The following is a 22258-nucleotide window of genomic DNA, read 5'->3' on the forward strand; positions in this document are numbered from 1 at the left end:
GAATATTAGGATAGAAAATATTGTCCCAGTGGAGGAAAAAATAAATTTGTTATTGCACTAATATGTAGATTTGAAAACTGTGTACAATTGTGCGTGCACAACTGACTTTCTATACATGGAAAAAAGACATTCACAAAACATTTCAGGAATATGCCTAGAAATAGTTTACAGGATTAATCTTGGGAATGTTTGTTAATTTTCATTTACATTTTTATATAATTAACCAAACAATACTTTACATTATATTTGCACGCATGTCGAGTGGAAAACGTGTGTGTGTGTGTGTGTGTGAGAAAGACAGACAATGTTTTTATGGATTTGTGTTTTTTGCTTATTTTCTCTAAAACTGTTTGGGTGTCTGCATTGTATGTGTTCATCAAAAATCTGCAGTAAGTAGTTACTCTAAGCTTTGCAAAGTGTGTGGGTATATAGATCTATTAGAAGCATGTTCATGTTTCTACAATGATTGTGGCTATACGGAATGTGCCATTGGATTCACTATATCTAATGTTTTCTCAATAGATAACACCTTGTGACATGCTTCTTTAATTTCTTAGATGTTTGATTCTAAAAGCCACTCAATAAAAGGGAGAGTAACCCCTCTATGTCAAAAGTGTACAGAGTTTAAGTACATACCAAACAACCAATATTATTCCTCCTCGAGGCAAATAATTTGATAATACTGATAATAATCACAAAATAGTCCTATTATACAATCATTACTAAATAACTGTATAGAAATAATGATTCTATTATCGTATATGAAAATATAACATTTTATACTAGAAATACAGAATACACAATTTTCATATCATATGAAACCTAATAGTCACAATTAGGAAGCACATTTGAAAATTAATATCCTCATAAAATTCATTACAAGAAATCTCAATTAATATTTTTCTTTCTTTATAATATCACTGGTGAGGGTAGAAGACTATTAACAGGGCAGGAACATGTTCAGATACCCAGAGGTGATGTCATTTTACATAGACTTGAAAAACTGGAAAATTATGAGAGTTGCAACTCAGTAATTGACTGTCTACTGATTGACTCCGATGTGGACTTAAAGGCGTCCGTTTAGATCTTCCTCATAGAAGTGCTGCCTGGCTTTGATAGCCAGCGGTCAGTACTGCTGCAAAGTGGTGTAGGTTGATGAGAAGAAGAAGAGATTTTGAGAAAGGTCGCAGAGATGTCGTTTTTGTAATGTCACAAGATATGGCAGATGCCAATATTGTCTTGTGATGCCCACCTAATCAATGGTAGTTAGACACTTAGGCAACCATTCTACTTTTTCCCTGATGTTAGCTTGGCTATAGCCGCAAGTGGAAAGTTCTGCAGCACAAGAAGGAGAAATGTATTAATCTGGGGGCACATGCCAGCATACCATTCCCTGCAAGGTTGATAGTGCTGATGGATGGTAAGCTCTTGTTCTCTACACAGAAGGATGGTGGCATTCACTAGATGGAGGGTTTCAAATCGGATGGGTGGCGCACAGACACTGCTTGAAATATTATGATCCCAGGATGTGCCCAATGGCTCTCTTATGCCATATCCTGTCTGTCTGTTCAATCATTGAGGCGTTCATATGGTCCAAGTAGTAGTTCCTGACCATGGGTCCTGGAACTTATTGAGGAGACCTAGGTGCCACAAAGGATAATTAGCGCCCTATCTTCTGCCCCTCTTTTGTGTGTAGATGTATCTAGAGGAGCCTAGCACAAGCTACTGTTCAAACACACTACATAATTTCTGGGTTGCCTTCGCTGGTTTATGTAGGGATGTGGCTCTAATGCATTTTTGTTTGGTTTTGGTTTTGTTTTATTGTCACTGTGATCCAGTTTACTACATGGCTACGCTGGTGATCTTTTTTATGATGGAAAAAACCTCAATAAATATATTGGTTAAAGAAAAAATATATGCAGTGTTTAGGAACTCACAAGTAAGTATTATTGAATCCCCTTCAGTTGAACAGTTGCACAGCATATATCCGTTCCTCCACTGTTTAATTATTTGCACTGTGCTATTCCAGTTGGGCATTTTAAAACTGAAGGTTAAATTGGCATGTATTTTCCTGATCATTGCTTGAGATTAAATATAATGCAATAACTGTACATGTAGAACATTTTCTTATTCCGAAACATGGAGGCTCACTTAGTAATGTAGATAGGATGAACCTCTGTTCACTGTTGCTTGATTATTACCTGAAGTTTCTCTTGTAGGTCATTATGCCAGGCTACTGTGTGCAGGGAACAGTTGGACACAAGATCTTGAACGGCCATCGGAAACTGGAGATGGAAGGAAGGCAGACGGTAAGGACCTTTATGTCCTATATTGTGCAATAGATGGATTCCTAATCCTATGCACATTTCCATCCTGTTAAGCCTCCTCGAGCCACAAGCTGATGTATCATGAGGTTACTTGTTGTTTTACAGGCCATATTACTTTCATCAATATTGCTTGTGCACATTCATCTCTTTGCCCCACGCCCTGGATCTCACTCAAAGTCTGTTAATGTAAAATTCAGATACCCACTCACCTTCCCAGTTTGGGAGTGTCCCCTACCCTGATTACATAAAAATCCTGCAATCCAGCCCTCCATTACTTTATAACTACCCTTATTGGCCTTGAGAAGGCTCCAGTGAGTCATGGACTTTGTGTGTGCAGGAGTACCTTGAGCATCTTTGAGTTTTTACATCATTTCCATTGTTTCCAGAGTTCCATGGACTTAAAAGCTGTTGTACACATTTTTAAGCTGATGAGTGATTCTGTACTGTCATGGCTTGTACCGTTCAAACTCCTTTGAGTATTTATGGTGAGCCCCCATCCTCTATTTCATAATTGTTATGGGCTTGAGCAAACACTGAGTGAAAGAGTTGCTGAGGACACAAGGTCAAGAGACTGTGGTCCAAGAAGAGGGAGTGGGGAAGTGGTGAAGACCCTTAAATTGGAAGAAGTTGGCAGGATATTTTTGGACCCAACAGCTTTTTCCCATTCATATAGTCTGGTTGCTCAGCCATGTGCCAGGCCAAGGGTCGAGGGTACTCGCTGCAGGTGCTTGCCAGTTTAGTACTCACACCAGAGATTGAAATATACAAAGTAGCATCTATAGATGTTGACTTCTCACCTTAGGAAAGTAGACCAGTTTTATGTGATTAGATTGTATATTTTTGCATTTTCTCTGGAGCACTTACTGTATCTGAAGTTTTTCAAGAATTTTTTAAGGAGATATTGGGAAGCAGCATTTAGATAATTTTGTTCCCTCCTCCCCCATGAATAAGTTGCTACCAAAATACTGTGTCAAGTTTCCAAATCAGAGGAATTGGGATTCATAAAGAGTATTTCTGGCTTGGACAGTACGGCTGTTGTATGCATTTCTTCATTCCCTCTGACCCAGTCTGTTCTGGTAGAGGTCATGGAAGTGGTTGGTGAAGTGAGGAATGGTGGTCCAAATCTGACCTCAGTGCACTTGGATTTAACTGAAGTAGCTAACGAAACCGTCATAGATCCAGTTGATGGGCAGTCAGGGAGATGTGACGATAAAGGTGGCAGTGACAGAGTGACACTAACAGGAGAAGAAAATGGGAGTGGAGAGGTGGTCGGGACAGGCAGACAATGAGTGGGGGCAGTTAGGCAATGATGGAAAAGTAGGGTAGGCCTCAAGAAAGTTACTCGTCCACTCGCTATGGCTAGTCAGATTTCATCAGAGAGTGCTATTTTTAGGGCCAACTATCCCGTTCTGGTGAGCTGACAAATAACAGGTGTTCAATTCACTCACAAAGTGAATGAGCAATAATGATTCATTTAGAACGTCTTTTTATCTTATTACATTTACTCTGCATTCAGAGACTTGGGTCAAAAGTTATGTCTTACATTTACTTTTCCTCCTCTGACTGAGAAGTTTAACAATTTTGTAAAGTGAATTGTCTAACAATCGGGCTGTGCAAAGCGTGTAAAAGGAAAGGCTGTAGGATGTCAGGCGTTTTTTCTAACACAACATTTAAATAGCTAATAAGTGAACTGCACAAACATTTCAAAATATATTTCAGTAGTTATGAACACACATTTTTGTAATTCCGTGTAGTGAAAAAAAGATTTTTATAGGATGAAAACAAATCACAACACTTTACTTGGTGATGTGCAAATGATAAATATTTTTGTTGAAACCCAATTTCCAATCATTGTTTATTCACTACATAGTTTTATCAGTAAAACTGCATGTTAGTGGGAAAGTTTGTGGCCATTTCAATGTATTGTCTGTAAATTACAGTGCACCTCCACATCGTGCTTAAGTTATATATTTATTAAAAGTGAGTTTTTAAACATGAACTGAGAAATATTCCTGCCCCAGCTCTGATGACAATTGTAGGAAAGTGCCCATTTTTGACATTGTAACCCCCATTTTGTGCATGGTACTTGATGCAACTTTGACTGAAGTGCACTGGGTTTCTGCTATCCAAGTCCCCAGTGCCAGTGTTCATTCCCCAAAAACAAGGTAACTGTGCAATTGTTCCACAATTGGCAAGCCCTTTAGCGCCCCTGTAAGTCGCTATAGTAAATGGTACCCCTAGTACCTTGGGCATGGGTACTAAAGAGGGTCCCTAAGGGCTGCAGCATATTTTGTGGCACCCTAAGGAACCCACCAGCAAACTCATGCAAACTGCCAGTGCAGACTTCGTGAAATGGTGCCTGAGAACACGACATGGCACACACCATGTGTGCCATGTTCCCAGGCACTGCATACAATATATTTAAGTCACCTCTACAGCAGGCCTCAAGGCCCTACGGTAGGGTGCATTATATTACATGTGTGGTCATATCTGCATGAGCAGATATGCCCCTGTGCGGTCTAGTTCAATTTCTAGATAGTACAAGTGAACAGGGAAGCCATCTTAAGTACATGCACTGGGCATTACGATTTCCCCTGCTACATAATGGCTTCACTGAATCAAATGGTATTTGGTATCACACACCTTGTCTTAATAAATCCATGCTTATGCCAGTAGTGGATTCATTAAGATATGCACCCAGAAAACCTACCAACCGCTAGTGTACTGGCTGACTGGTGTAGACCAGCCTGCCACCAAAGACCGGTTTCTGACCCCCTGCAGGTGTGAGTCCACGCTCACTGATGGCTTAAACAATGCTTGCTCCTGTCGGAGGTGTTGTCACCTACTCCAAGCAGGATGGCTAGTACTCCGCATATCAAGGCAGGAGGCTTCAAAGACCTCTGCCACCTTAGATATGTGACTCCGGCTTCCGCCAGACAGGGGAATACCATCCCCTGCCCAGGGTCCATTTGGCATAACGACAGGTGGGAAAATTCGCTGGTCAGGAGGCTTGTTCACTGTCAGGCTGGCTACACCCCGAATGTGGGCTACCTGAAGGGAACACAGAAGGGAGAATTCCACCATATTGGTTTTTGGTGAAATGAGATACACTGGGTCAGGGTTGTGCCCACTCCCTGTCCGGAGTGGTCATATGGGGGGGTGTAGGCACCCCAAAGGTAACTAGCCCATTTGCTCCTACCTTACACTCCCCTTAACTCCCCTAAACTAAGTATTTAGGTGGCACCGCTGACAGCAGGAACTCAGATTCGACTGACACAAGAAGAGGACAAAGAACAGCGGAGAAGTGTGGACCAGCTGCTGATTTTTTTGGCACCAAACCCTGCCTGCCTGCACCTGCCCCAACAATTGCAACAAACCGACTCATCCTGCTGCTCTGCATCTGCCAAGAACCTCGGTGGACTTCAAGCCTGTCGCAAATTGCCAGCAATCTCCCTTGGAATAGAGGAGTTGCTCCCCTGAAAGTGCAGGCACCAAACTGCAAAGTCTGGTCCACTGTTCTGCCGCTCCGCGGTCACACCGACACAGTAGCCACCCAGGAAGAGGTCACCATGCTCCAGAAAGTCAGATTTGTCTCCGAACCTAGTGAGAAGACGCCAGGACCAGCCAGAGCCGCACAGCACCAATTACCTGGGTACCTTACCCCTTGCAGCAAACAAAGCCTGTTTGAGTCCAATCCGGACTCCAACACCGAGCAGCCGTCGAGGGATATCCGCACCGCAGAGACCCACTTTAAGAGTGGCCCAGCAGTCCTGTTTTTGTCCCCTTAACCGGCGAGACCGACAACAGTGAGTGCCCATGACCTATAAGCCCAGCCGACCTAACCACTCTGCACCCGATCGCTCCAGCCCGGGTACCCGAGAACCAACTAGGTTCCTTGCTCTAAGAACCCTCGGAACCGAGCCCCCTGTTGGAATCCCTCACACCTGCCCCCAAGTTCCTCTCTGTAGGCTGTTTCTACGTCCCCGTCCCCCGTCCCCCCCCCCCCCCCCCCCCCCTTCCCCCATCTCCTTTGGTGTAGCATGCAAAGCTAGCAACTCGGCCAGCACCTCTGCACACGGACGCTCCAGGATAGGTAAAGATGAACTGCCGGTGGTTCTTTGGACCTTTGCCCCCTACCACCTTAAGTCCTGAAGGGGACCCCCGGAAACCTCTCACAAGCAACTGTATGCAGTATATGCTTTTTTCCAATAGGAAAGCATTAACGCATAAAGACACATTTAAGTGAACATTTTACATACCTGTAAGAATCAATATCTCGAAAAGTAATTATTTAATACCGAAGTTCTTGGTGTTGAAATGTATATAAAAATGTGTGTTATTTTTCTATATTGGTCTCTGATTTATTCTTGGGTGTGTCTCATTGATTGCCTCTGTGAGTACAACAAATGCTTAGCACTACCCTCCGATAAGCCTAAACTATTTGGCCACAATACCACAAATGAGGGCATTTGGGTTTGTTACTTGTGCCTCTGTAAACCTAAAGGTGTTGCCTGGACTCTCTACACAGTGCACCTCGTTTTCATGCTCTATATAGAGCCAGCTTCCTACAACAATGCCAATTAATGAACTACGAGGCAAGTCAGGGGGCATGTGTACCCTGTATGTGGGCCAGGTACGTATAATACATGGAGCAATCATTTAGTCTAATAAATCAAAAAACTGTTTTTTTGTGTCCAGTAGAAATGCTGAACTCGCACATTCGATAATGAAGAAAAGTGCAGCTCCATAAAATAAAATATTTGCCTAGGATCACACAATTTGAGACCGGTTTACGGGTCAAGTACATTACAGTTAGGTCGAGTAGATTATTCAAGTTAATAGACCTGCAGGTCTAGTAATATTTGTAGGATTTTTCTAGGCCTGTGGGGGCATTGACAAAAGAAGGAGAAACTAACAGGAAAAAGTGGTCAGTAATAGGAGAAGTTCATAGTGTTATGAGAAAGGGGGCTTTTAGGAAAGCTGGACAATGACAGAAGAACCAAGATGAGGCTGTGACAGGAGAGGCATCTTTGACGCATATTGACAGGACAGATATTGACCGGACAGAGAAGAGGCAATGAGAAGAGAAAATTTAGAAAGTAAGAGTGAGACAAGAGGAAGGACACAGTCCTGTACCCCGCATGCCCAAGAGCAGTCCCCTCTATGCCAACAATGTCATAAACGTCCTGTCCCTTATCAACCCTATCCATGCTTCTGAACTTTTTATACTCTTTTATCTTAAAGTTGCCAATCAGTTCCACTTTTCATGTTCTTAAGCAATCTGTTAAGTAGCGCAAAGCAGTATGCAAATATTAGGATCATCATTGAAATAGAAAAAGACCATTCCTGTCCCAAATTTATAATTCCCTATTAAGTTTGGCTGTTTTAGCTGAATAGTAGGATATGCAAGAAAAAGCACAAACGAATGTAAACATTTTAAAAGTGATGGTGATCGATTCTAAAAGTCTGAGACTGTTTATGGTGTGTATGTGAGTGTATGGGAGGCATAAAAATGTAGATAAATGGTGGCAGAGAGTTGATAAACGGTTACTGCAAGAAAGTATGGTGGGAGAAATAATCTATGGCAAAATGAAGAGGTGAGAACAAAGGCGATTTGTCAGTTAGTATTCAGAGAGTCACCTGCGAGTGAATGCAACAAAATAGAGCAGGGACTTGTTATGTCAAGTCATCATGTTATCTCAAATTATTCTGTTTTAGGTTTTTTTGTACAATTTCTTTTGCATTTTCACTCTTCTGCTCTTGTGGAGCAAGGTTGATCTGGAGCCATAGGATGAATACTTATGTTTTAGATTGTTAGGCGCTTTCTGTTCTGTAGGCAATTCTACAGGCAATTTCAGAGAATTGATGAACTGCACATACCTCTGAAAGGCATTTGTGTGGGAAGGAGCGCTGAAAGGAGAATTAGTGAAATGTTTGCCTGCCATGAAACTGACACTACACTAGCCTTTTAGAGTCACAAGCTTGCTGTAAAACTGAAAACTGTCAATGTTCCAGTGTCTGCCTCTGACCATTGTGCCTTGTAAGGTATGAGATGCTGTGGCAGACCAGTTCCTCGTAGACAGGTGGGTGGCTACTCTCTGACACTGCATTTATGACTGTTTCCCCAGCTGGAAGTGAAGATGCAGGTGGAGTACATGTCATTCAGTGCCCACGCTGATGCTAAGGGAATCATGCAGCTTATCCGGCAAGCAGAGCCACGCAACGTGCTGCTGGTGCATGGGGAAGCCAAAAAGATGGTTTTCTTGAAGCAGAAGATTGAACAAGAGTTCAGTAAGTCAGCCTGCCTTTAATAACAATATCTTTTAGGCAATATATTGTCAAACTGTGTTATAAAGTAAATTACTTTACATTTCAGAAACCTTAGGAGGAAACAATTTGTAGAAAAATGTTTGGCTTGTACTCTTTGCTTAATTGCACAATATTTCCATCTGATCACAACCTCTTTGATTTTATACGGATTAAGAAGGGGAATACCCCAACATCTGTGTTAAAAGTGTCATTGGCGACTGTTGAAAGCACCAAAACCTTGGTGGTGGCTTCAAGTTGTTCTTGCACTTTCCTAAAGAAAACGTACAGAATGCAGGAAGGATGCTAAAAACCAATTAAGAATTCAATACCGAATTTGTCAATTCCTGTAAGATGGTTCCTCAAGCTATCAAAAGCGACAAGTCTCCTATCGATAAATGCTTTGGGAAATCGTACACTTCATGAGATTAAACAGCTCCCTAGAAATGGATCCATTTATGACATTTTAAATTCAGTTCATGTAATTTTCAAAGGGGCATCACATTTAAGTTTTTTGCTAAAAGGCTATATTTCATCCAACTGAAGTGTCAAAGTGAGGGTAAAAATGTATTAATATGTTAATTATTTTGTAACACATTCCTTTATAAAGGGAAATAACTTGATTGCCCTTAAGTTAAATTATAATTTTCCTTACAAAAGGTTATCTTTTGTCTCTATCTCAAGTATTAGATAGAATTTAAGATTAAAGCTTTAACTCTGAGATCTTTAGCTCCTGTGTTTGTGTTTGAGATGTCCACTTCCATTATCAGTAAGGGAGTGAGTACAATAGAACATTATAGCTTAGAATTGGAAATCCAGAAGCATGAGAGTATCTCTGCCCAAACCAATATTTTGCTCACCAGTGGCATAGTCAAATGTGGCACGCTGTTCGTCCCCCACAGTTTGGATTAGCACATCCTCTGCCCTAAATCTTCAGAGACGCACACGTGCACACGAACTCTGTAAAACACTGTAACACTTTTTCTTAAGATGCGTACTGCTGTGTGTTGATGTGGCTGGTGATATGTTTGTTTTCGCTAACCCTCTACCCTTCCTCACCGCCACCAACCCATGAAGTGGTTTTAAAATCTTAATCTCACTAAGTTTTCATCAACAATCACTCTCGATTCACTCTGTTGTAATTTTTAGGTCACGCCTGAGCAGCGCATGCGCTGCTCTGCAAGGCATGCTGTATTCAGGGAGGGACTTGAAGCTCCGCCCACTCTACGCCCATATTTTTCATTGGCTTGTGTCATTGTCCTCTGTAAACTGTGGCTGTTCATTGGTTAATAGGCTTAGTAGTCCCTCCTTATTACCGCCTTGTCTCATTTTGTAACCTCCCATGACGACATCCCATGTTACGTGTGTTGTTATTCTGTTGGCTTTATTTACAGCCTCTGAGCACTATTTCCTCAAATAGCTGTCAGCAGGCAGGACACGCTCTCTCCTAACACTTTTTTTTTTTTTTTTTTTTTTTTTTTAATAGTATAAACGCATTTGCAATGCAATTGGTCTCGCATTTACGAGATTTTAATCTATTGGCATTGTAAATGACAATGCCTTTTATTTATCTGTTTTAAAAACACAACATAAATAAAAGGCATTGTCGTTTACAATGCCAATAGCTAAAAACTCTCATAAATGTGAGACCTATTGCATTGCAAATGCTTGTTGTGTTTTTTGGGGGGATTTTTTTCTGACTTCTTGAAGTGGCTTATTCGTAAGCATGTTACACACACACACATTCACACAGATACTTTCTCTCTTTCTCACTCTCTAGCTCTCCCTCTCACACACACATCGTATTCCATCTGATATTTATTTTTTGATGAGATGGAAAAAGCAGGTGCTACAAAGAGGGGTAGCTAGAACTGACAAAGTAGGTACACAGCACTATTTATGGTATGGAGATCAAATCTGAGGGTGTGCGGCCAATGAATAAGGGAATGGAAAGTAAATGTAATTAAGGTTGTGGGTGACTTCCAGACTATTGCTGTCTGTTAGAATTTTTTTTAATTCAATGTAATGTTTTTATACAAATATTGTATCTGAAAAGACTACAAAGCAATACATTATTTTACACCTTCAACAAGGATCAATAGAAAACCAGTAACCATATATTTCACTGTGTTTCCAGAAAACCTAGCGCTTTACAAGCAAATGTATCACAGCAGACAGAAGGAATACCACGCTAGGCCAATGCTTGCCCTTGATATCCACTGTCCTTCGTTTACATGTCAGTCTGTAAAAATTGCAGTGGTGGCCCTCGACCCTTGTATGAAAGTACAAATGCTACCTCAACTTTCAATTGAAATACTTAAAATGGAAGGGATAATTTATTTAGAGGATCATAGTAAGAGTGGTGAGAGGTGATATTTGAAAGTGGTGCGGTGCAATACCTTCCCTGTCCTGCAGCAGTGAGCCAGACTTCTTCACGAGGTGTTAAGAGGCCAAGGGGGTTTGGGCTGTGAAATTTGAAAAAATGCAGACAAATAAATTTTGCAGAAGCATTTCGCGATACATGAAATATTTCAGTGTTTTCCTTGTCTGCCAAGCGAACCTGACACCACCAGCTATGTTAGAGGGTTGCCTCTTTAAGATAATTAAAAGCTATAGGTGACGCAGACAGCTGGAAAATACATTTTCATTGGGCTTATAATTTAGGACTCTGATTCGGAGTTGGAAATCGAACTCGAGTCCACAATGTTCCATTGGGAAAGGGTGCTGTGAGTAACAAAGCCCCTTTGCCCATTTAACCCACTTCATTCAAGCCAAAGGCTTCTGGGCCCCCACTGTCATCAGCCATGGTAGGCACCGAGACTCTCATTCCAATGCCCTGCTTTCCAGCTCGGCACCGAAACAGAAAGTCAAGCCTTCCGGTTCAGGCTCGAACCAAGATGATACCCCCTCGATGCAAAAAGATAAGCCATCGAAAAATAAAAAAGACAAATCCAGCTCGGCACCGAAAATTGCGCCACCGAAAGACAAAGATGCTCCTTTGAAGCCACTGGAGCCGATTCTGGAGAAAATGCAGCACAAGCTAGATCCCAAACAGAAGATAATTTACATTAACCCTAAAACTCGACACATTATCACTACACCAGTGATACCACCTCCAAAAAGGAAGGTAGGCACGGAGTATAGAATACCTGCGAAGAAGGAAAAAGACATAGCGACTAGTCCTAATAATATTTCTCCAACCACTCCACCCTCTCTACCACTACCTGTCATACCACCATCAGACCCATTACACCTCCAGGGTCTCTAGACATAGATCCAGGTATAGCTGATAATGAAGACACTGATGATCGGCTACCTGCCCCATGGAATGACTATAACATTGATCCACTGGGAGACACAAATACTGATATGAATCCAGCCAAACCTTCCCCTCCTGATGATAACACATACCAAGAGTTAATTGCCAGAGCAGCCACTTATCATGAGGTCACTTTACATAAAGAAGACCTAGATGAAGATTTGCTTTTTGAAACTTTAGAACATCTCAGTCTTTGCCCATGTTATGGGGCATGATGAGACATGCAGACAAAATCTTTAAAGATCCTGTTAGGTCATGTATCCTCACACCTAGAGTAGATAGAAAATACAAAGCTCTCCCATCTGACCCTGTATTTATAAAGGGTCAGTTGCCTTTGGATTCCTTGGTAATTTCAAACGCACGTAAAAGAGAAAATTCACAAAGCTCAGGAGAAGCACCTCCTCCTGATAAGGAGTCAAAGTTAATAGATTCCTCTGGAAAGAGAGTAGCTGCTCAATCAGCTAATCATTGGAGAATAGCAAACACTCAGGGGCTGTTAGCTAGGTATGATAGAGCACATTGGGAGGAAATGGAAGAATTATTACAATATCTTCCAGAAGAACACCAGAAAAAAGGTCAAGAAATAGTGCAAGAAGGCAAGCTTATTTCTAATTCTGCCATAAGATGTGCTTCAGATGCTGCAGATACTGTAGCTAGAGGACTCAATACCATACATGGCTCCAAATTTCTGGTTTTAAACCAGAGGTTCAACAGACTATTCTTAATGCACCATTTGACAAAGAACACCTTTTTGGACCTCAGATAGACCAATCACTAGAAAAGATGAAAAAGAACACAGAAGTGGGGAAATCATTGGGTGCCCTTCAGTCTCCGTCAAATAGAGGTTCCTTTTGTTACTCCTTCTACAGCGGGGGCTCCAAAAATAATACCACAGATGCTTCCACATGTTCATATAAAACACAGGCACAGACTCCTTCCTCTAGAGGATTTCATGGAGGTGTATACAAAAATAACAACTTCAAAAGCAGAGGTAGAGCGTACACCATCACGTACCCCCACCCGCTAATAACAAACAGTGACTTGATATCAGCACCCCCCGAACATTCATCACCTGTTGAGGGACTACATCAGTTTTTACCTATTTAGCAGTCAATAACCACAGACAAATGGGTGAAGGATATTATCCAACATGGTTACTGCCTCAAACTCACAAGCAACCCTCCCAACATCCCCCCTCGTGTTCACAAACTGTCTTTAGAACACAAACATCCACTCAAACAGGAAGTACAAGCTCTTCTAACAAAAGGAGCTATAGAACTCATCCCATTACAACAACATGGAACAGGAGTATATTCACTATACTTCCAAATTCCAAAAAAGACGGTTCGTGAAGACCAATATTGGATCTAGGACTGCTAAACTGATACATATTGTCACAACACTTCCACATAGTCAGTCTGCAACAAGTACTTCCTCTTTTGCAACAAGGCGACTTTATGTGAACGCTAGACTTAAATGACGCATACTTTCATATTACCATTCACACAGAACATCGCAAATACCTCATATTTGTGATAGGGAATAATCATTATCAGTTCAAAGTGATTTCGTTTGGAGTAACATCTGCTCCCAGAGTGTTCACCAAGGGGCATATGTATCAAATACCGTATTTGTGATTCTCAAATAGCGATTTTTAGGGAATCGCTATTTGAGAATCGCAAACGGGATGTAACAAATAATTTGCAAATATTTTGCGATTCCTTGACATTCCTTAATTGCGATTAGCAGACTGCTAATCGCAATTAAGGAATACCTTCCCATTCATTCCTATGCACTAGGAGGCCCAAAGGAATGAATGGGAAGACATTCTCAATTTGCGATTCGCAATTTGAGAATTGCAAAATGAGAATGCAATTTCAAGGGTGTCAAAAGGACACCCTGTTGCACCCCTGAACTATGTATGTGTGCACATGTGGCACACATACATGCCCTAAGGGCATGTCTGTGTGTTACATGGCACTTTGAAAAATGCCAAAAATTGCATTTTTCAAAGAAATCGCAAATTAGCACCAACTTGAAGTTGGTGGTAATTTGCGATTCCTTACGGCCAAATTGCACTTTTTCTGTGCTTCATACATTGCATTTAAGGAATCTCAATTTGTGATTCCTTAAATGCAATCGCAAAATAGAGATCGCAAATTTTGCATTTCTCTAATTTGCGATGCCCTTTTGGGATGATACATCCCAAAAGGCCTTTTCCCGTTCACAAACGGGCTGATTCTGAGAATCGACCCATTTGCTAACGGGAAAAGGGCTTGATACATATGCCCCCAAGTGCCTTGCAGAAGTAGCGGCACATCTGAGACGATAATAAATAAATGTCTTCCCATACTTAGACGATTGGCTAATAAAAGCAAACTCATGTCTCAAATGTGTGCATCACACTCAGATTACATTAAATCTTCTACATCAGTTGGGATTCACAGTCAATATACAGAAATCCCATCTTCAACCCAATGAGACACAACCATATCCAGGAGTCATTCAAAACACTCACATGGCTCCAAGCATATCCCAATCAAGCCAGAATTCAGAATTTACAGACACTGTTACAACAGTTTCAAGTCAACCAGTATCTCTTAGCCAGAACATTCATGCAGTCACTAGGGATGATGGCATCATGCATCACGATAGTGCCTCATGCAAGAATAAACATGCGCCCTGTACAAGAATTCTTAGCACGTCAGTGGAATCAAGCACAGGGTCAGCTCACAGATCTAGTGTTTGTAGACAGCCGCACTCATCTCTCTCTGCAGTGGTGGAACACACAAAATGTGTCAAAAGGGTGTTCGTTCATCAACCCTATTTCACAAGTCATGCTCACAACAGACACATCGCTCACAGGGTGGGGGGCACACTTACAACAGTTGACAGTTCAGGGTCTTTGGAACGCCAAACAGCAGAATTATCAAATCAACTACCTAGAGCTGCAAGAAGTTCAACTAGCGTTGAAAGCTTTTCTACCTCACCTTGTAAAGAAAGTTGTCTTAATCCGGACGGATAATATGACAACAATGTACTATATACACAAAACAAGGGGGAACACACTCTCTACAACTGTCCCGCCTCTCTCAGAACATTTGGCATTGGGCTATTTATCACAAAATCCATCTACTAGCAGAGCACCTTGCAGGCACAGACAACATTTTGCTGATCTCCTCAGCAGAAAGAAACAACAAATACACGAAAGGGAACTTCACCCGCAAGCTCTCCTTCCGTACTTTCAAAAATGAGGATTTCCACAAATGGACCTCTTTGCCATAGCACAGAACTCATAATGCACAGACTTCGCCTCCAGGTTCCCACACCCTCTATCCAAAGGCAATGCCCTATGGATGAATTGGTCAGGGATATTTGCTTACGCTTTTCTACCTCTCCCTTTTCTTCCATTTCTAGTTCAGAAACTCAGGCAGACATCTCTCACACTGATTCTCGTAGCTCCCACATGGGCTCGTCAACCATGGTTCACCACTCTGGTGAAACTGTCAGTGGTTTCACATCAGAAACTTCACATAACATCGAATTTTCTCACACAGAACCATGGAGAAATCAGATATCCAAATCCCAAAGACCTCAACCTTGCGATTTGGCTCCTGAAGTCAAAGAGTTTGGTTATCTAAACCTACCACCAGAGTGTATGACCACTCTTAAAGGAGCAAGAAGACCTACGACGACAGCATGTTATGCAGCAAAGTGGAAAAGATTTGTCATATTTTGTAATAATAATTCAGTTGATCCGCTAGATGCATCTATACAAAACATTATTTGTTATCTTTTGAATCCACAACGCAGAGGTTTAGCCTTCGCATCTATTCGACTACACCTTGCAGCAGTAGCTGCATATCTTCAGAACAGGAAACATGTATCTTTATTTAAAGTAACTGTGCTCAAATCTTTTATGGAAGGCCTTAAACGAATAATACCACCCAGAGTACCACCTGAACCTGTCTGGAACCTTAACATTGTTCTCACAAGGCTTATGGGCCCACCGTTTAAACCATTGCACAATTGTTCACTGCAATTTCTTTCATGGAAAGTTGCCTTCTTAATAGCTATTACTTCACTAAGACGAGTTAGTGAATTATACGCATTAACCTTAGGAGAACCCTTCTTTCAACTGCATAAAGATAGGATTCTTCTTCGTCCAAATCCAAACTTTCTTCCAAAAGTTGTCTCTGCTTTTCACATTAACCAATCGGTTGAGTTACCTGTATTCTTTCCACAACCTGATTCCGTAGCAGAGAGAGCTCTACACACACTTGATGTCAAAAGATCATTATTGTACTACATTGATAGGACAAAAGATTTTTGCAAAGCAAAACAACGTTTTGTTGCTTTCGCTCCACCTCATAAAGGGAAGCCCATCTAAAAATCTGGCATTTTAAAATGGATTGTCAAAAGTATTCAAACTTGCTACATTAAAGCTAAAAGAACATTAACAGTACCTCCTAGAGCACATTCTACTCACAAAATAAGAGCATCCATGGCCTTTTTAGGTAACATTCCCATAGCTGACATATGTAAGGCAGCTACATGGTCTACACCACACACATTTACAAAACATTATTGTGTTGATGTGTTAGCACGTCAACAGGCTAATGTCAGACAGGCAGTGCTAAAAACACTCTTTAAAACAACTGCAACACCCACTGGTTAGCCACCGCTTTTAGAGGGTACTTCTATACAGTCTATGCAAAGCATGTGTATCTACAGCACACATGCCTCAAATGGATTATGTTACGTACCCTGTAAGCATCTGTTCTTGGAATGTAGAGCTGTAGATTCACGTGTCCTCCCTCCTCCCAAGACACCTATTGCTGTTGCAGTTCGTATTATTCACATTATATATGCATGGACATCTCTTTACTGCACTTACTTACTCCATTCTCACCCTCTTGCGGGAAAACAATCCAACAATGGAGTCGATGCCCATGCGCACTATCACCGAAAGGTTGGTGTCACCTTACCTCGTGACTGGAAAATATCTCTTAGAAGGAAAACCACTTGCAAACATCCGGACCCAATACTAGATGGCAGGAGTATGCAAGGCATGTGAATCTACAGTTCTACATGCCAAGAACAGATGCTTACAGGGTAAGTAACCTAATCCTTTTCCTGCTAAACCCTCTATCAAACACCGTAGGGTGCAATGTGTTTTCCTAGAACCCTGAAAGAGAATGTATTACAATATAAACTTCTGTGATTGTTGTGTACAGTATTTTTTTCATTTTGTAATTTTTGCCGGTACCCACTCGTTAGTGGGATCCCGTTGACAGGAGGAGTCACCCCTAAGAGCAGCTCTGAAAAAGGTTAACCACTGACTATGCAAGTGAGGTACAATGAGATTACAAGAATGTACATTTATTTTACGTGATGATCATGAAACTCTGGTATGAATTTGGCCCTTCTGGACCTATGAAAAACACCCCTGCTAGCTGGGCTGTTTAAAGCCCTCGGTTCTTTGTAATAGCCGTGTTCTACAAATTGTCATGCCTGCCTAGCTCAGAGTAGTGGGAGACGATCAACATAATTGAAGACATTGATCTTTGAACTGCATTTACAGCTCTAATATGATCATTTATTTCCTTCAGTCTGGGAGATATTCATTTAGTCCCTGCTCTCTTTCAATGGAGTGGTGCCTAATGCTGAGAGACACAATCCCCTCTATGGCATGAAGGCTCAGCAGAACTCCACAGCATCGATTGCCTTGGGACATACAGAGACCAGAGTGCACGAACAAAGATATTTCTAGACACAACTGGGGGCACCATAGACAGGTGCCTAGCTTTCTTGTAACACCGTATCGCTGTGTTTCAATATAGTTTGGGCAAATACTAACCTGGAGACCAATGCACTTTCATCTGTCCATGTCTATGCATCTAATCAAATGCCCTGCTAGGAACGAAAGCCATAGCTAATTGCGATAGCCAAAGAGAGTTTTTCACATTTCCGAATGCAATGTGACACTGAGTGCTGGGGTAAGGGGGAGGGGGGGGGGGGTAGACCAGATCCCTCCCCAGAGGGTTGAACTTGATCTGAGTGGTAAAAATATTAGGTCTTATGGAACCCAGCACTTCTTTCTGAACAACCTCTTTTTCATAGAAAGATTGACAAAAGGCACCAGTTTAAACATCTTGTATAATCGGGTCCGAGCAGCTAAAAGTATCATTTTAAAGTGATGCGTTGATGCTCACTTAGAGTATATTCCTACTCTGCTTTCAGAGCAGAGCATTCGATTTCATTAAAGGCCTCCTCTTCCTTCTGGTGTGTGGCCCTCCAGTTTGTGCAGTGGTATTATCAGCTTGCTAAAGAAGACAAAATGTGCTTATACACGCACTTGGGCTCGTCAGGCACTTCAGTACAGAAAATTATCGTAAATAGCCAAAGTCTGTTTTTTAACATTTCCCCCAGTAAGAGAAAATAAAGTGAGGCGCCTAAGATGATTAATTAAAGGACCGGTGAATTGGGCTAATAGAACAGGCAATAAAGGCTTGTTTGTGGACAACCACCTCCCGACACGAAGGAGCAGCATGACCAGTGTAAAAACAAAAGCATCCTGATTGCCGGAGTACACTAAAGTCCCACAGCTCTGTCCGTTTTCTGTGATTTAATGTCTAGTTGTCCATCAGACAACGCTTGGCATTAATCAACTTGTCTCGGGTATTGGGCGATATAAATTGCTCAACTCTTGAAGGGCAAGCCTACGAGCCTTCTTAATGCAGCCTGTTTGCGTGGGATCTATCTCAAGGTTAGACTCTTCCTGTGCTTTCTTCCTCTATAAGTCATCATGATGGCTTGTTATTCTAGTCTACTCTTTCTGATTGTCAAATAAAATTCCATGATGGAGGAAGAAAATGTACTTACTTTTCGTCACAGTTCTCCATATTGGGTACTTTCTTTTCCCTTAGAAACTATGAAAATCCTTCTTGCAAGATGGAATGTATTTTTTACTGTGTCACATAAAAGTGAATTGGCTAATCCTATAGGTCATACTATGCTGGTTCAGTATCTTAAATTCTTAATGGACCAGATTCAGTATTTCTCCCCATAGACAATGCAACTATTTCCTATATTGTTTTTCTTAATTTGTAAGGTGTGACATGGGGTGTGGCAGGGCTTACCCAAATGCAATGGACTACTTGGCAAATTTGTGTATAAAAGACAAATCATGTTACCGCTTAAATGCCTGTTTAAAAAAAAATAATAATCTAACATTTATTATTTAAACTGTGTTGCGGGATTCCGCTGTTCTGCAGTTATTCTAATATGTATTTAATTCAGAGGGAGAATACCATGATGGAAAAACCATGATTATTAGTTTGTGCATTTCATTGTGATTGCTTATATAATATGTGCACATCGGACACTTACTGATGTCTTCTTTTCATCAGCTATCAATTGCACAATGCCTGCAAACGGAGAAACCGTCAGCGTGATCACTAACCCGAACATACCTGTGGATATTTCACTTGGGCTTTTGAAGAGAGAGGCCGCCTTGGGTAAGATTTGTTGGATGTGAAATAAAATGCAGTCTGGAAGAGCTCAACCTATGATTGGACGGTGGGACTCCTATTTGAACACAGATGTGTATTATGGATTTTCGTTGACAACTCTGTGAACACCCTAGCAATGAACATTTGTTTTTTGGTCTATCACTGTCAAACCAAATTTTTCTGTGATGTGTATTTGTATGCTCATGTTTGTGCATGCCTGTGTGCGGCACATGTATGTGCATACCTGTGTGTGTGTGTCCGTGTGTGTGTCCAGTGTACAGTTTTTTTGTGGTGGTTGCAGCTGTGGTTCCTCAGTAACTGCAGGAGTTAAACTGGCCTAAGACATCAGGAGATTTCTTATGCTCTCATGCTTATCAAGCATTGGATCTTTCGCATATTTCTATTCTGAACTAATTCCCCAACATCATATGGGGAAACCACAGTAAATGTATACGTATTGGAAATTATATTAACCTGCCTTTAGACAAACTGCAGTGTTTATTTCAAAGCTCATTCCTCTTATTGAAAACTGCTGCCAAACATATGCAAGTGAGGCAGTATACCATGCTGAGCACTCCTCTCCCTACAGAAGACACCGTAGCTCAGATTCACACTTCTCAAGGTAATCTCTAGCCAGAGAGCTGCTCTTCAACATTGGCACATATCTATATTGCCTTGGTTTACCTCAAGAATTTCATAGAAGTCATCTACTGTACCCCGTTGCATACTTTTAATGCTCATAAGTTGTTTCTGGGATTTTGACCCAGGAACGAATTGTTGAAGGGACTGAACATACTAAGGAGAAAAAAGTCTCCACCAGGCCCTGCTCAATCTGTGGCCTGAAGAAGATTTATTCTGACGTCCACCATAAAGTAGGCTTTTGCTGCTTACTTCCTCAGCTCCCTCATCAGAAAGTTAAGGGCTGCATGATGTCACTCATTTCTGGCAAAAACCCTCAAGAAAAGGGAAAAGAGACTGACATATGCCCTAAGAGACACTTTGCCAATCCTGCCCCATCATCAGGGAAGATTCAGTAATGAGCACCCCTACTACACCCTCCAAAAAGGGACACGAAAAAAGGAAACACTGGAATTGCAATTAATTAGATATTAAACAAAAAAAAAAACAAGAGGCTTTCACCTCTAAAGAACCCACTTCAGAGTTTAAAAAAAAGCATGAAAAGCGTGCTTCTTCTGCACAAGCCTCTTAGCGGGTTTCCAGTGTCCCATGAAAAGTGTAGCAATTGAGCTCTTTGTCCCCCTCTACGGGTAAGACTGCTAAGTCCAGGTCCTTTACTATCCCATGTGTTGGGATAGGTATGAAGTCTCGCTTGTCAACCCCCATGTCTTCCATCTCTAGGCCCTCCTTGATATGCCCTCATCGTCATCCTCCACCTTACTCGTCTCTACTGCTGCATCAACCATAACTCTGTCTTCTCCCAGGGAAAATCCTCTTGGCCCATACCACATTGAAACAAATACAGAAGCGAATAATATTGGGATGTGCCTGAATATGAACAGGAAAACAAGTGCTATGGTTATAAGATATGAGTTCAGCAGCCAAAGGCTCAACATCTTGCAGAATTACTCAAGAACGATGTAGCCCATTTACACAGCCTGGTGGACAGAGCTTCAAAATGTTTTGATCAACCTATGGCACCTAAAGGTAAGCAGTGCTTCTTGTACCATTTCAAGGACCACCGTGCAGATCAATGAAGGTATTCCCTATGCTTGAGCAATAGTTGTCTTGCCATACACTTTACTGCCCTCGAAGACCAGAAGAGCAGGTCTTGGAACATTAGTATAAGTTCCATAGCTGTGACACATATCAAAGCTGCTAACATGCTGGCCATATGAGATTAATATAACAAATGTTATATCTCATTTTACCCTAACTCGACTTTGTACCAGAAAACAAGTGGATTGACGTGATTGATGATGCCATGAATGTTGCTATAAAGAAAGTTAAACCACTCTGAGGCTCCAAGAAGGACTGGGAAGCGCCTCTTTCTATCTAAAGTTTCTAAATAGAGTTCTGATGATGTTTTTTATAGTGAAGCACTCTTTGACAAACATGTTGATGTCTTCCAGAGCATCAAATCAGGCAATGAGACAGTCTGCTCTTTGATCTTCATGCAAGTTTGTCATCCATCAGCGTTTTCAGGGGAACTAGCTGTAGCCGCAATATGCCTTTAGCAGTTCTGTCCATAAAACGATATTCGACAAACCATTCACAGCAATGATTCAAATAGTCTAAAGCACCATCCCAGCTCATTGATGTTCCCAAGCAAAGAAGCAGGAGATAAGCTAAAGAACATGCAGTAGTCAACCAAAAGAACATGATTTCCCATGCAGGTCGGCAAATACATTCAGTTACCAGGGAACCAGAAGGGTGGGAAACCTTTTGCTCCATTCACCAGTGGCATACTATAGCCAGGAGTTGTTGAATAATGGAATTGATCTGATTAAACCATTCTCTAGATCAGCGGTCTACAACCTTTTCTGTAATAAGGACTGCTTATTCTCTATGAAAATCGTCGAGCTAATATATTTGTATTTTAATAGTGAGCACGTCTGATAAGATTGCATTAGTAGCCACCATATGCAAGATCGCCAGCAGTGATCACCTCAGTGCATCAGGCAGGACTGCTAGCATTAATGTGAAAGCGGCTTTAGAAATTTGCAGTGCTTCTTCATTAGTAATGCCTTAGCTGCAGTGTCCCTGGCACCAAGGAAATGGTATTAGTAATAAGTCTCATGACATGATTATCAGTCAAATATCAGACTCCAATA

The 22258-nt window shown here is 41.4% G+C and overlaps 1 protein-coding gene across 1 annotated transcript in view; it reads left to right on the forward strand.

Annotated features, from left to right (window-relative positions):
• The window catches only part of INTS11 (integrator complex subunit 11), a 167337-nt gene that overhangs the window by 73250 nt on the left and 71829 nt on the right, over positions 1-22258 (forward strand). The window contains exons 11-13 of the mRNA XM_085624103.1: positions 2220-2309; positions 8456-8618; positions 19365-19472. Coding sequence (XP_085480229.1) covers positions 2220-2309; positions 8456-8618; positions 19365-19472 — 361 coding nt within the window. The remainder of the gene's footprint in view (positions 1-2219; positions 2310-8455; positions 8619-19364; positions 19473-22258) is intronic.

This window comes from Triturus cristatus, chromosome 1_2 (genome assembly GCF_964204655.1).
Source record: "Triturus cristatus chromosome 1_2, aTriCri1.1, whole genome shotgun sequence".
NCBI lineage: Eukaryota > Metazoa > Chordata > Amphibia > Caudata > Salamandridae > Triturus > Triturus cristatus.